General features: G+C 46.8%; 1 protein-coding gene across 2 annotated transcripts in view; it reads right to left on the bottom strand.

Moving 5' to 3' along the window:
- Window positions 1–915: 915 nt before the first annotated feature.
- DCAF7 (DDB1 and CUL4 associated factor 7) overlaps window positions 916–14143 on the bottom strand; it is a 36425-nt gene continuing 23197 nt past the window's right edge. The window contains exons 5-8 of one of the 2 annotated variants that reach the window (XR_749783.1): window positions 11764–11973; window positions 10133–10250; window positions 5927–6164; window positions 916–992 (exon numbers count right to left, since the gene is read on the bottom strand). Coding sequence is in view for 1 of the 2 variants with exons in the window: in XM_010380061.2 (XP_010378363.1) it covers window positions 5992–6164; window positions 10133–10250; window positions 11764–11973 (501 nt within the window). In the remaining variant the exon portion in view is untranslated. Of the gene's footprint in view, window positions 6165–10132; window positions 10251–11763; window positions 11974–14143 lie in introns of both variants that reach the window. The other variant, XM_010380061.2, reaches the window with a different exon arrangement.

The raw sequence follows: 14143 nt of genomic DNA, 5'->3' as shown, positions 1-14143 counted from the left end.
TGCAAGAATTTGGATTTTTTTGTTTTGTTTTTGTCTTTTAAAAATTAATGTGGGTGGGGGGGGGTAGGGATAAAAGACTACCAATTGGGTACAGTGTACACTGCTCGGGTGATGGGTACACCAAAATCTCAGAAATCACCATTAAAAAAACTTATTATCCACATAACCAAAAACCACTTGTTCCCCCAAAACTATTAAAATAAATGTCAGGCGCAGTGGCTCATGCCTGTAATCCCAGCACTTTGGGAGGCTGAGACAGGCAGATCACGAGGTCAGGAGTTCCAGACCAACCTGACCAACACGGTGAAACCCTGTCTTTACTAAAAATACAAAAATTAGTTGGGTGTGGTGGTGCATGCCTGTAATCTCAGCTACTCAGGAGGCTGAGGCAGGAGAATAGCTTGAACAGGGAGGTGGAGGTTGCAGTGAGCTGAGATTGTGCCACTGCACTCCAGCCTGGGTGACAGAGTGAGACTCCATCTCAAATAAATAAATAAATAAATAAATGCAAAAAAAAAAATTGTCTTAGATCTCAGTCTGCCTAAAAAAATTTTTTTTAATAAAAATTACTGATTGATTGAGACAGGGTCTTGCTATGTTGCAAAGGCTGGTCTTGAACTCCTGGCCTCAAGTGATGCTCCCACCTCAGCCTCCCCCATGCCTCAGCTGGAATCACAGGCCACTGTGCCCAGCCACAGGTATTTATGTCTATGTCTCCTCTGGTAGACTGCAACCAACTTGAGGGCCATGTCCCCTGGCAGAGAGGAGGTGCTCCACTGAATAACAAGTGAATGACCAAACAGGATATAAAAGGTGATGAGTAGACTGCCCAGCTCGGGCTAGGGCACTGCCACTGTCTATGGAACATAACCAAAGTGACAAAATGGGAAGAACTGAATTTGTCACAAAAAGCAATTCAGTCAATCTATACATGTTCAAGTTTTATTACAAAGTATGATGGGCAGAAAATACGGTACTTCTTATACAGGAGGCTGAAACAGAATGAAAGGGTGAAAATTAGGTTTAATTTACTTAGGAAACAAGAAATAGAAAGTCATAGCTATAACACTCCACTTTCAGGTGCCCTTGAAGTAGCCTTCAATGGAGATTCCCCATAGTTGTTTCACAGCACAGTGTTAAAATTTTATTACAAGCCCTGTGTACAATCAGTCCTGTGAAAATACTTATAAAAGAAAAATATTACAGTACAGTTCTGCAAGGGGCAGCTTCCTCTCCACCTGACCATGGATGCCACAAAACCTATAATATAGAGGGAAAGTTTAAATATGTAACAAGAATGGAAGTTCAGACATACTAGGCTAAAGGGCACAGAAATGGATCAGTTAGAACTTAACATTTCAGAGCAAGAAATCTCCATTTTCTACATAGAAGTTTACACAATCATGCTACAAATTCACTCTGGGTGGGGTGGGGAAGGAAAGTCACTGACAAGAGGGGTAATAAAATACACAGGAACCAAAGCAAGTGAGTCAGACTCAACTAAAGTGATTCAAAGCTTCAGCTCAACAATTTTCATAACACATGGTACACCACAATCAACCCAAGGTGAGAACATTTCTTTTAAATAGTAGATATCACAAGTTCATAATCACTGGGTTCTTCCAAAGGTGGGTGCCTATAAACTTTCCAGCTGTTACATACTATCAACATATTTCTTCTTGAGTTTAAACTTTCTTTAGCTTATTTGTTTCTGGTTGGATATAATACCAGTCCAAGCCTCTTTGGGAAGGCACCTGCATGTTCCCATATTTTAAAAATGATATCCAGAAAGTAGCCTGAGAGGACCTGGCCCATCCCATGTGGCCACACATTTGACTTTGACCATTAGCAGCAGTGATACCGTGGGAGGGGGAGAGGGTACAGGTGGGTGAAGTGGGCAAGGCTCTGCCGAGATGCTCTCAGGAGCTGGCCCAGCCAGGACCTGGCCCAGGGTTCACAGTGACTTTGCTCTGCTCCACCCTCTTCCCTGGGAAAACCAATCTAAGTATCAAGAACGACCTTCCTTCTTCGTCCTGGAGTACACACAGTAAAGGGAAAAGTCTGCTTTGAGGCTTCTACTTCAATGGTCTCCACTACCCCAAGCCAGCAATGGAAGGGGTTGCCATATTCTCAAAGTGGGGAAGGTAGAGGGACAGTACTGGGCTGCCCTCCCACATGTGGTAAACCCTGCAGCTCCTACATGTCTTCACGGCCCAGGAATTCAAGGCCCAGGTGGCAGCAGGAAGAAACAGTGGAAAGGCAAGGGGAAGAGAAAAGAGAAAAAGGAGGGGAAAGTCTGCATAACTGTTATAACCTCTGCTTCTCCTGCACTGTAACAAACCCACAACCAAGAAAAGCCATGGTCTGGAACAATCATGGGAACCCCAACGCCTGTAGGTTTTTTACCACCAAGTATCACCCATGGCTGCTCTGAGCTGTCATCTTGTTCCCACAGTTACCTAGCATCACAGATGCCCAATTTATGGCCCAGGAAGGCTGACCCAGGCTAAGGGCAGTCTCACTCCACAGCCATGCAATGGACAGTCTGAATGTTTTCCTACCCCAGACCTTCACTGACCTCTACTATTTCCTCCTCTGATTTAAAGAAAACACTTTTATTTTCTCCTGCATCCTACATCTCCTCCTAAAACTTCGGCCCTAGTTGTCATCAAAACCTTGTAGGAGTCTGAATTTTTTATTTCTTCCTGAATCTTAGCCAGTTCTCTGACAGCCAATCCTGGATTTATAAGAAATTTTTGCCCAGTTATTTTTATTTTTATTTTTTTGAGACAGAGTCTTGCTCTGTTGCCCAGGCTGGAGTGCAGTGGCACGATCTCAGCTCACTGCAAGCTCTGCCTCCCGGGTTCATGCCATTCTCCTGTCTCGGCCTCCCAAGTAGCTGGGACTACAGGCACCCGCCACCATGCCCGGCTAGTTTTTTTGTATTTTTAGTAGAGACGGGGTTTCACCGTGTTAGCCAGGATGGTCTCGATCTCCTGACCGCGTGATCTGCCTGCCTCAGCCTCCCAAAGTGCTGGGATTACAGGTGTGAGCCACCGTGCCCAGTCTCACCCAGTTATTAAATATCTTCCCTCTTCAAGTCTTAACCTTGCAGGCTAATTCCTCCCTAGAAGAAGAGGATTCCAATGCTCCTGAGCATAGAAACTTCAGGTCCTTGAATGACCTGGACCCATTCTCCAGCTCTCTGGTGGTAGAGGCCTGAGGCCTAATTTATTCAGCACCTCCATCCTTCCGTCAGAACAGATGAGGACAATACAGGCAGCTGTGCCTCAGGCTGCCAAGAGCAAAAGGGCCATCACCAGCTGCGCCACAGCCTGGCGGAGGCTCCATGTAGGCTTCCTGGTAAAGTCCTAGCGGCTGCTCCTCCTGAAGTCAGGGAGAACAGATCCAGGGCCTCCCACCCAGTCTCGCTGGCTGTCAATTTGAGAACTTCAACGAATTACAGAGAGTTGTTTTTGCAACTACAACAGATCTGTGCTTTCTGGAGCATGGCTGGCTTAGAGGCTTTCTAAATCCTGAGACAGGAGAAATCCCCTCCTAAGTCATGGGTTGTCGGGCTGGTGAAGTAAAGGGAGGGTAAGAGAGCTGGGATTCAAAGACCAGCAACTCACCAACTGTGAGTATGTGTGTGCTTGCTTAGGGGGGTGGAGTCTCCCCTGGGTCCCCGGTGGGATTCAGGGGAAGACTGCACTGTAGGACCTAAGGAAGGATGACAGGGGCTGGGCGTCCACAGGGCAAGGGAAATCTCAAAAGTTGTTGGTTTCCAGAGTAAATATCTATCTTATGCAAATATATTCTAATTATTATTTTTTTTTCAAGTTGTTGTTTCTGAGTTCCAGCTGACAAATTCCACCATACAGACCAAGCTTACGTGCAGATCAGGAAAGGAATCTTAGAACTCAGTGGATGTAAGCCCTGCCTGGCAGACCAGCCCCTTCTCCACAAGAAGGAACTGATGGCCTCCTAAACAAGCAGCCATCAGCTTGGCCTTGCTACCCTTGAGAGAAGGACCCAGTAACCATTATCAAACACATGAAAAGCAGAGGAGGGTTCTGACCAAGAACTGCTTGCTTTATATCTCCAAATGATGCAGTGCAAACCCAGTGGCAAATGCAGGAGAGGCAACTGCAAGCACATGGCCAGCCAGAGTCCTAAAATCAGAACAACAAAGTAAAAGGGTAGAAGGGGAAACACCCTGGCTAAAAAAGAGCCTTTTTCTTGGGACAGGTCCCTGTATGGTAAAGCAAACAGCTAGACTTTTGGCATACAATGACATCTACTTCTGAAAAGGAAGACTTAACCAAAAAAGCTTAAGGGCCCAGAAGAACAAAGTTCACTGTTTTGCTTCTCAGGCAGGTGAGAGCCAAAGAGGACAAAATCATCTCCTTCAGGCCTGCTACTCTACTAATCTCAGATGAGCAATTCAGAGGGAGCAGAGCACAAGGAACCAACCAACTTCTTCCCCCCCACCCCACCCCCCCAGCACGTCCCAAACTGCCTGCCCCAAGGGTTCATCTAACAGTGGAATCACACACTTGCTCCTCCATGGAACTCATTCACGTAACGGAAAGACACCTGCAGCCTGCAAGTCAAAAGACAACTGCAGACTACAAGTCCAATACTGCTCAGAACCTAAACTGGGGGAGAGAGGGATTGGCAGGTGTGGGGAGAGCTCTTAACTGGCTAACCCTGGGGGTCTATAATTCCTTTTCCTTCTTTTTTTTTTTTTTTCCTCCCTTTTCATTACCCACAGTATAATGCTTTTTAGCTATCTATCCACCTGACAGCCAGGGATTGCCACAGTTGATCAGTCCATCTCTTATGTGAGGTCTTGTTCAGGGTTGGAAGCACAGGCAGGATGCCTCTCAGGAAGACTCTCTCACCTCAGAGCACTCAATCCAAAGAGTGCCCAATATACCACCAGGCACAGTAAACTCAACCAACAGAAGCACCGAAGTTCAACTCAGATATCATTCTTGCCTATCATTGAAAAGACACTAAGTGGAATGGCCTGGGGCTTATATTTGGAGGGAAAAACAGACTACGAAAGAATGTACTGGAAATATGCTTGAAGTTAGCTTCCTGAAACAATTCCCCTCAAGTCAGGTACCCTGAGAGCCTGTCTCTCTCAGCTCTACCATGCTCCCCATGGTAACCAATGGGGCTGGACAGTGGTGCTTCAGGGTAAACACAGGCTTCCTATGTCTGTTTAGAAGCTCAGAATGCCCTTGAGAGAAGCCAGGCTAAGAAAGGTGTGATGAGTCAGTGGACTTCAGAGCACCAAGGTGGTTTGGACTCCCGGTCAGGTATGTATTACTCAGGCAGTGACTCAAGAAGGCAAACTGCTCATGGGGCCAGGGGCCCAGTACCAGCTCCAGGCACTGAGGGAAGAGAAGAAGGTGCAAAGAGGGAGGACTATAAGACAAAGAAATGAGCCAGGAGATTAAAATTCTTCTCATAAAAAAATTAGCCTGATAGGTAACAAATATACAAAGTTAAAATTTGTTAAACACACTGACACTAGGAGAAAAGACAAATTGGTATTTGTTCCCATGTAAGTGCTAAACGAACATGGACATGGACGAGACGTGGGCTGCTGCCTTGGGCAGCAAACAGACAGAGACATCTGGGCAGAGGAATAGACACAGCCAGTGTGTGAACTGCTCCTCAACACAATGCCTGACCAACAAATATACACACATCTTTAACTGAGGAACCAAAGAAGAAGAGGAAAGGAGAGAAAATCTTAAAACTCAGCCCTGGGCTGAGGAGGCGCCACATAGCACTGAGTCTGCCACAGAGGGCGATGGGGTGACTGGCCAGGAACTCCTAGAGCAGCTTCTGGTAACAGTGGGTGCAAAGCAATGAAAGACATACTGGCCACTGGAAACATGTTTCTTCTTACTTTGGGGGTGGGGCAGAGGCAGGAAACACAAAAGCCCCTGCCTCATGGGCATAGCGCCACCAACACTACACTCTGAGTATCTCCAGGCAGTTGTTGTAGCAGATGGCGATCCAGTCGGGCTGAGTTGATGCCCACTGCACATTGTTGATCTCTCCTTCAGCTGTGTAGGCCAGGATAGGGTCCTCGATGGCTCGGGGCATTTGCTGGATGTCCCAGATGAGAGCCTGGTGGTCATCCGCTAGGGACAAAGAAAGCCAGCAAGCAGGGTCACAAGTGAGGCAATGGGGATGATGATCCCTGCATTTTAGGAGCAATTCACAGTTGACAAAGCACCGCCGTGACGGCGGTTCTATTTTAAGCCCCCATTTTATCGATGAGGAAACAGATTCAGAAATGTTAAGGCGCTATTCAGCCAAGTGAGTGGCAGAGCCAGAACTCAAATCTAGGCCCTGACTCCATCTCCCAGATGTCCCCAGGCTCTATCCACTGCACGAATGAGTCCTTCTCATCTGGGTCAGGTATCAGGAGTGGACAAGGGGATACCAAACATGTCATCTGTAGCCACTTAAAATACGTGAGTGGTTATAAAGATCCTTCCTGATCATTCAATATAATGAGAGTGTTTCTTCCCTGTTTGATGGGCATTTATGCTTCAGTGAGTTGTTATATAGAAGAAGACTGACAAAGTAGTGTTGATATGTGCTGTTAAAAAATTCTTTCCTGGCCAGGCATGGTGGCTCACACCTGTAATCCCAGCACTTTGGAAGGCCGAGGCAGGCAGATCACCTGAGGTCAGGAGTTCAAGACCAGCCTGGCCAACATGGTGAAACCCCATCTTTACTAAAAAAAAAAAAAAAATTACAAATTAGCCAGATGTGGTGGCGCACACCTGTAATCCCAGCTACTCGGGTGGCTGAGGCAGGAGAATCGCTTGCACTCGGGAGGCAGAGGTTACAGTGAGCCGAGATCGTGCCATTGCACTCCAGCATGGGCAACAGAGTGAGACTTCATCTCAAAAAAAAAAAAAAAAAAAAAAAAAAATCCAAGAAAATAGCTATGGGAAACACCAGAAAGATGGTAATCACCTTAAATATACAAAAGCACATGAAAAATGACTAGAAGGAAATATATTAAAATGAGAATGATGGCAATACTAAGATGACAAGGTTAGGAGTTATGTTTACTTTTCTCTAGTTCCTAAGTGATCCATAATGTGCTTATATAACTTTTTTTTTTTAATTTTTTTATTTTTTTTTGAGATGGAGTCTCGCTCTGTCACCCAGGCTGGAGTGCAGTGGCCGGATCTCAGCTCACTGCAAGCTCCACCTCCCGGGTTCATGCCATTCTCCTGCCTCAGCCTCCCGAGTAGGTGGGTCTACAGGCGCCCGCCACCTCGCCTGGCTAGTTTTTTGTATTTTTTTAGTAGAGACAGGGTTTCACCGTGTTAGCCAGGATGGTCTTGATCTCCTGACCTCGTGATTCGCCCATCTTGGCCTCCCAAAGTGCTGGGATTACAGGTTTGAGCTACTGTGCCCGGCCATAACTTTTTTTTTTTTTAATGGAGTCTTGTTCTGTCACCCAGGCTTGAGCATAATGATGCAATCTCAGCTCACTGTAACCAACGCCTCCCAGGTTCAAGCGATTCTCCTGCCTCGGCCTCCCAAAATGCTGGGATTACAGGCATGAACCACTGCACCCGGCCTATATTACTTTTATAATCAAAATAGTAAGTTAATTTTAAAAAAAGAAAAAAAAAGGCAATGGCCTTCAGAGCTGCAGTGTACCCTGACTCTGTCATGCATTCTGATGAAAGCTGGTCTCACATACACAGAAAATCTGAATAAACTAAACCCTAATAGGCCAATTGTGGGCAATACCGGTCTCCTGCCAAGGCCGCATAATCTAGGCCAGGTGCAAGATCCCTCTCCCAGGGATAATCAATGCCAAGAGGTCAGGGAATTGCACCTCTAAAGCACTAAGCCCCTTTTCCTCAATGCTCAACTGAGCACACTTGAGCAACAGTTCCTTCGGTTGAAGGGGCTCAAGGCAGGTGCAACACACAAAACAGTGAGCCGGACAAAGGCAGAAGCCAGGAGCAGAAAATGGGGCTTCCATGGGGCCAGTCCTACTTTCCATGAATAATGGATAACACCTTTCTTTTCTGCTTCTTCTATCCCTCCCTATCCACACCGCTGAAAAAAAAAAAAAAAAAAAAAAGAGGGCAATAATGAAGAAGACAGACCACAATCTGAGGTACAGCAGGCAGCAGCAGGCCCCCAACTGCTCTTCAAGGAGACATACAGGCATGGGCAGAGGGCCAAAATCAGGAAAAGCTTCATGCCTTCCAAATAATGCTCAAATGGCAGAAAAACACCAAAGTACATTGCTTCTTGGACTCCATAACAAACCTTGTCCATTATAAGGCTACTCATTAGTGAGGAGAAGAAAAAAACACACTAAAAAAGTTAAGCAGTAAACCACCACAGGGCTAGGACAGAATCCTATCAGTGCAAAAGGAAGAGGTATATAGTTGTATTTGGGGGCATGGATGTACACCCCCGAATGTATACCAAAAGGGTCTGGAAGGAGATACATTACCTGTTGACAGAGGTCATCCGTGCAGAGTGGGATGGAGGCAGAAATGATATAGCAAGGAGAAAAGATGACCTTCACCTTGCTCTTAAATATGCCTCTGTACTGTTTTCATTTTTAATAAGAGATTTGCAGTATTTCTACAATAAAAGTGCATTGACAAACAGCCTATTTTTCTTTTCTTTTTTTTCTGAGATGGAGTCTCACTCTGTCACCAGGCTAGAGGGTAGTGGCATGATCTCAGCTCACTGCAACCTCCACCTCCTGGGTTCAAGTGATTCTCCTGCCTCAGCCTCCCAACTAGCCGGGACTACAGGCGCGCACCACCACGCCCAACTAATTTTTGTATTTTTAGTAGAGATGGGGCTTCACCACGTTGGTCAGGATGGTTTTGATCTCCTGACCTCATGATCCGCCTGCCTCGGCCTCCCAAAGTGCTGGTATTACAGGCGTGAGCCACCACACTCGGCCTTTCTTTTCTTTTTTTAAAATTTATTTTAGAGGCAGAGTCTTGCTTGGTTGCCCAGGTTGGAGTGCAGTGGCACACTCATAGCTAACTGTAACCTCAAACTCCTGGGCTCAAGGGATCCTCTCACCTCAGCCTCTAAGTAGCTGGGACTACAGCAATTCAGCACCGCACCCAGATAGTTTTTTTAACTTTTTGTAGAGATGAGGTCTCACTATACTGTCCAGGCTGGTCTCAAACTCTTGGCCTCAAGGAATCCTCCCACCTTAGCCTCCCAAAGTGCTACAATTACAGACCTGAGACACTGTGCCTGGCCCAACATATTTTTAAGGGGTACTCTTTTTTTTCTTTTTTTTTGGAGACAGAGTCTCACTCTGTTGCCCCAGCTGGAGGGCGGTGGCGTAATCTCTGGTCACTGCAACCTCCACCTCCTGAGTTCAAGTGATTCTTCTGCCTCAGTACCGAGCAGCTTGAACTACAGGTGTGTGTCACTATGCTTCATTTTTTTTGTATTTTTAGTAGAGACAGGGTTTCACCACATTTGTCAGGCTGGTCACGAACTCCTGACCTCAGGTGATCCACCCGCCTCAGCCTCCCAAAGTGCTGGGATTACAGGCGTGAGCCACTGCGCCTGGCCAGTAAGGGATGCTTGCTTTGGTCTGGGAAACAGTGAAATGAAAACCACAAGTCACACACCACAACCAGGCAAAGTTCTGTGGGGCCCTCCGATGCGTCTAGAGCTCACTGTCGGTTTGTTACAGTGAAACCTGAAAGGTCCCATGGAGATGTTGATCTTCGCAGTCCCAGAGATCCTGTGACATCCATGAGAGATGCCTCCCTTTCTCCATATTCCTGGAATTGAGTCCTCTGTGCCACCCAGATTTCAGGGGGACAGTACAAGGCAAAGGCCTGTAACTGACACATGATGTAAATTGTATATGGAAGATGCCCTGATGTCCATGAAGGTACAAGATCATCTAAAAATTTGTACTGATTGAATTTCACAAGTGTGGAGAGGCTCCAACTAGTCATTTTATATAAATCTCACAAGACTGTCCTTAGAAAACAGTAACAACTACAATTCCAAGGAGCCAAGAGAAGAGATTTCCTCCATCCCTCCCAGATTCCTTTCTCCCCACCATGATTACCTGCAGTGCAGATGTGGCAGGATGAATGTGGGGCCCAAGCAATGCCGTTGACACATGCTCGATGGTTGTTTAACCTGGCGACAGGTGTGCAGGGAACCCGGACATCTAGAATCACCACCTGCGGAAATAATAAGTAAAAGGCCTGGGATCGTCAGAGTTTGACAAAAAAAAAAAAAAAAAACCACTATCCACTTGCAAAAAATCTTTTTAGGCGTAACTTTTTCATTTCTGGATTTAAAGAACATTAGAGACAGGATTTCCATAGGATTGAGGGAAAACAAGACAAAGTTCACGGGTAGTTTATAGTCACTATCTCGAGCAACACTGGGCCTTTAGACTGATAGGGGAGATGCAGAAACAGGCAACAGGAGTCTGGGTAATCCTGGGTCCCAGCAGGTGCATGTGGTAAGAATTCTATGAATCTCAGCTGAACGGAATGAGAGCCCAGCCAAAGCAGAATCTGAGGCACTAGCGCCACCAAACCAAGGACAACCAATGCATTCTCCCTACCCACAATTCACCTCTTTTATCAAGTAACAGACTAGAGAGAGCTGCCGTTTCTTTTTCCTTTTCTTTTCTTTTTTTTTTTTTTTTTTGAGACGGAGTCTCCCTCTGTCACCCAGGCTGGAGTGCAGTGATGCGATCTCCACTCACTGCAAGCTCCACCTCCTGGGTTCAAACCATTCTCCTGCCTCAGCCTCCCCGAGTAGCTGGGACTACAGGCACCCGCCACCACGCCCAGCTAACGTTTTGTTTTTTTTTAGTAGAGATGGGGTTTCACCATGTTAGCTAGGATGGTCTTGATCTCCTACCCGCCTTGGCCTCCCAAAGTGCTGGGATTACAGGTGTGAGCCACTGCGCCCAGCCTTTTTTTTTTTCGGACGGAGTCTCGCTCTGTCTCCCAGGCTGGAGTGCAATGGCACGATCTTGGCTTATTGCAACCTCTGCCTACCAGGTTCAAGCGATTCTCTTGCCTCAGTCTCCTGAATAGCTGGAACTACAGGCGTACGCCCCCCACCCAGCTAATTTTTGTATTTTTAGTAGAGACAGGTTTCACCATGTTGGCCAGGATGGTCTCGATCTCTTGACTTCGTGATCCGCCTGCCTTGGCCTCCCAAAGTGTTGGGATTACAGGTGTGAGCCAGAGCGCCCAGCCAGACAGCTGCCATTTCTACATCTGTTTGCTGAAGCTGGATGAATCCGTCCAGACTACAGAAGGGAAAAATCTGCTTTTTCACTCAGCACCATAGGCACATACGATTTGGTTTACTCTTTAGATATTGCTTTTCCTGGCTAACTCCAACTCTTCAAAAATTAAAAGTTCTTAACAAGTAATTCTTGTTCCAAATCAGGCTTTCTCAGTCCCAGGACTGCTGTCATTTTAGGTTGGATATACTTTGCTGAGGGACTGTTCTGGGCACTGTAGGATATTTAGCAGCCTCCCTGGTCTCTACCCCCTGGATGCCATAGTACCAACTGTGTCTCCAGAGTTGTGACAACCAAAAATGCCTCCAGACATTCCCAAAGATACTCCGGGGGCCAAACTGCTCCAACTGAGAACCAGCCTTCTAGATATACTAAGCAGTGCTGAAGTTAGGCAGGGCCCATGGTAGCCTGAGGGGAGTGCTCACCTCCATTCCATCCATGGCCATGGTGGCCAGGTAGTTAGGGTCCTGCTTGTTCCAGCAGAGGCGAAGCAGCGGGTGATGCTGCGGGTCTTCGTAAATGATGGTGCTGTGTTCTAGATGGCGGAGGTCAAACATCCGCACGGAGCCATCAGCACCCACAGAGGCAAACATGTCCCTGCCACCCCCGGCCCGGCTAAATGCAATATCATAGACCTGTTGGTGAACAAGAAGCTCCGGTCAGATTCAGATCCATTACCTCTTCTTCCTATAGGAGGGAAATCTGCCACGTCAAGTTCATCTAAACCTCGCTCATGACACAGAAGCAGGTAAATGAAGCCCAAACAGTGTCTGTGAGTACTGAAACCCGAGAGTTCTAATATCAGTGGCTTTCCAAAGATGGAAGATCATTCCGCTATAGAAATTGGCTGGTTTCTTCCCACATTCCTGATTTCCAAATCTTCTTCCTCCAACCCCTGAGATAAAACAAAGGCACACACCCTGCTGACCAACAGAACAGTGGCTGTCTTCTGCCACGCGACAAGAATGAGACATTTATTTCCTGGGCCTTGTGCACAATCAGAGGCAGGTCTACGAGCCCATTAAGGCCTAGATCATCAATCACAGAGGTGAAAGCAGCCCTCCTGTGGTCACTGAATAGCAGCCAAGCTGATTCTACTGTGAAACCTGGACCTGAGACTCATGTGCAAGAAAGAGGTAACAGAAATTTTGAGTCATGAGAGGCTTAGATGTTCCCGTATTCACAAATAGGTTTAGTAGCACCCTCTTGTCCTAGGACATGTTGTTTCTTCTCCTAGTTGGTTTGTGATCATAAGTGAATCAATTTAGGTTCTAAATCACTGTTTTCTGCTTTTATTTGCTGCAAACATTGCATATCACTAACATCTATGAGGAAATAGAGGCAGAGAGCAATGGAGAGCTTCAGAGAAAGAGAGGACAAAGGCCGGGTGCGGTGGCTCACACCTGTAATCCCAGCACTTTGGGAGGCTGAGGTGGGTGGATCACAAGGTCAAGAGATCAAGACCATCCTGGCCAACACAGTGAAACCCTGTCTCTACTAAAAATACAAAAAAATTAGCTGGGCATGGTGGCTGGCACCTGTAATCCCAGCTACTCAGGAGGCTGTGGCAGGAGAATTGCTTGAACCCGGGAGGCGGAAATTACAGTGAGCCGAGATTGCACCACTGCACTCCGGCCTGGGACAGAGCGAGACTCTGTCTCAAAAAAAAAAAAAAAAGAGGACGAAGAGGGACAAAGAGAAAGCCAGAGACAGACAAGTAGAGAGAGAAACAGAAACAGAAAAACTAATGCCAAACAAAACTCATCTTCTGGGGATAATGACAGATGACTTCTGGGGAGACATGACTAGAATTTCTCACTAAATATTGCAGCTCCAGTGTTGAGATTATGCCTACTGAAGGACACTGCCAAATGAGCATCTATTGCTATTTAACCTCATGAATTCCTTCTTTTTCTGGCTATGAAGAAATTATGCTTGTTTTTCTATGGCTGGAAGTAGAAGTGGTTCAAAAGTGACTCAGCCAGTCATCAACAAGGAGGCACGCAGGCCTGACATGCCTGACAGATCGAGGCTTTGTCTAGTACTGTACAGCTGCTTTAAGGCACAGCTGTGTTTATTGTATACCCCTCAATGCCAGCTCCTGGTAACCCTCAGGGACAGAGATGCCATAGGTGCCATGGGCAGTGTGGCCAAGTGTGTAACACTCTCTTAGCTCTAAGTGACTGCTCCTTCAGTGCTCCACCAGCATGGTTCACTGGGAAACCAAGGGAAGGTGACAACTCCCAAGCACACTAGACCCTCTTCTACACTGATCTGCCAGGTATCAATGACAGCCTTCCAAACAAGTCTTTTCCTAGAGAAAGGGGGACTGAGAAAAATCAAAGGTGCTAGAAAGGTGCTATTACTGTTTCTCTAGAGCCACTATCCTTTCTCAGGCTCTTTCCTTCAAGACAAGGCTGCTGGTCCAGGCCTGTCTGCTGTCAAGATCCATTCCTGGCCTTTCTCCCTGCTCTTCCCTGCGTCACAAGAGAACTGATTCCTACAGCGTGCATTTGGCAGGGTCTCAGATCTGCTCGCTGCTTCTGGCTGGTTCAGCCATGGGAGGCTTTGGTGGGAAACTGGATGATGGGAGGCAGAGAGAAGCTAAGGTATTTCTCCTCCCATCTCTCTGTTCTTAGAAGCGTCTCTGCCAGGTAAATCCAGCCCCTGGGCTCCAGGAACCCTGCCTCCTCCCACGGTCCCTCTGGCCCATAGGCAGCTGCAGCTTTCTGCTGCTCCCATTCTATGGATGACCTCACTGCTACCTATGTGGCTTCTCAGCTTTACCATCTTCTGTATAAGCAG

Source organism: Rhinopithecus roxellana, chromosome 19 (genome assembly GCF_007565055.1).
Source record: "Rhinopithecus roxellana isolate Shanxi Qingling chromosome 19, ASM756505v1, whole genome shotgun sequence".
In the NCBI taxonomy this organism is placed as follows: domain Eukaryota; kingdom Metazoa; phylum Chordata; class Mammalia; order Primates; family Cercopithecidae; genus Rhinopithecus; species Rhinopithecus roxellana.
This window is presented reverse-complemented; position numbering and strand designations above follow the sequence as displayed.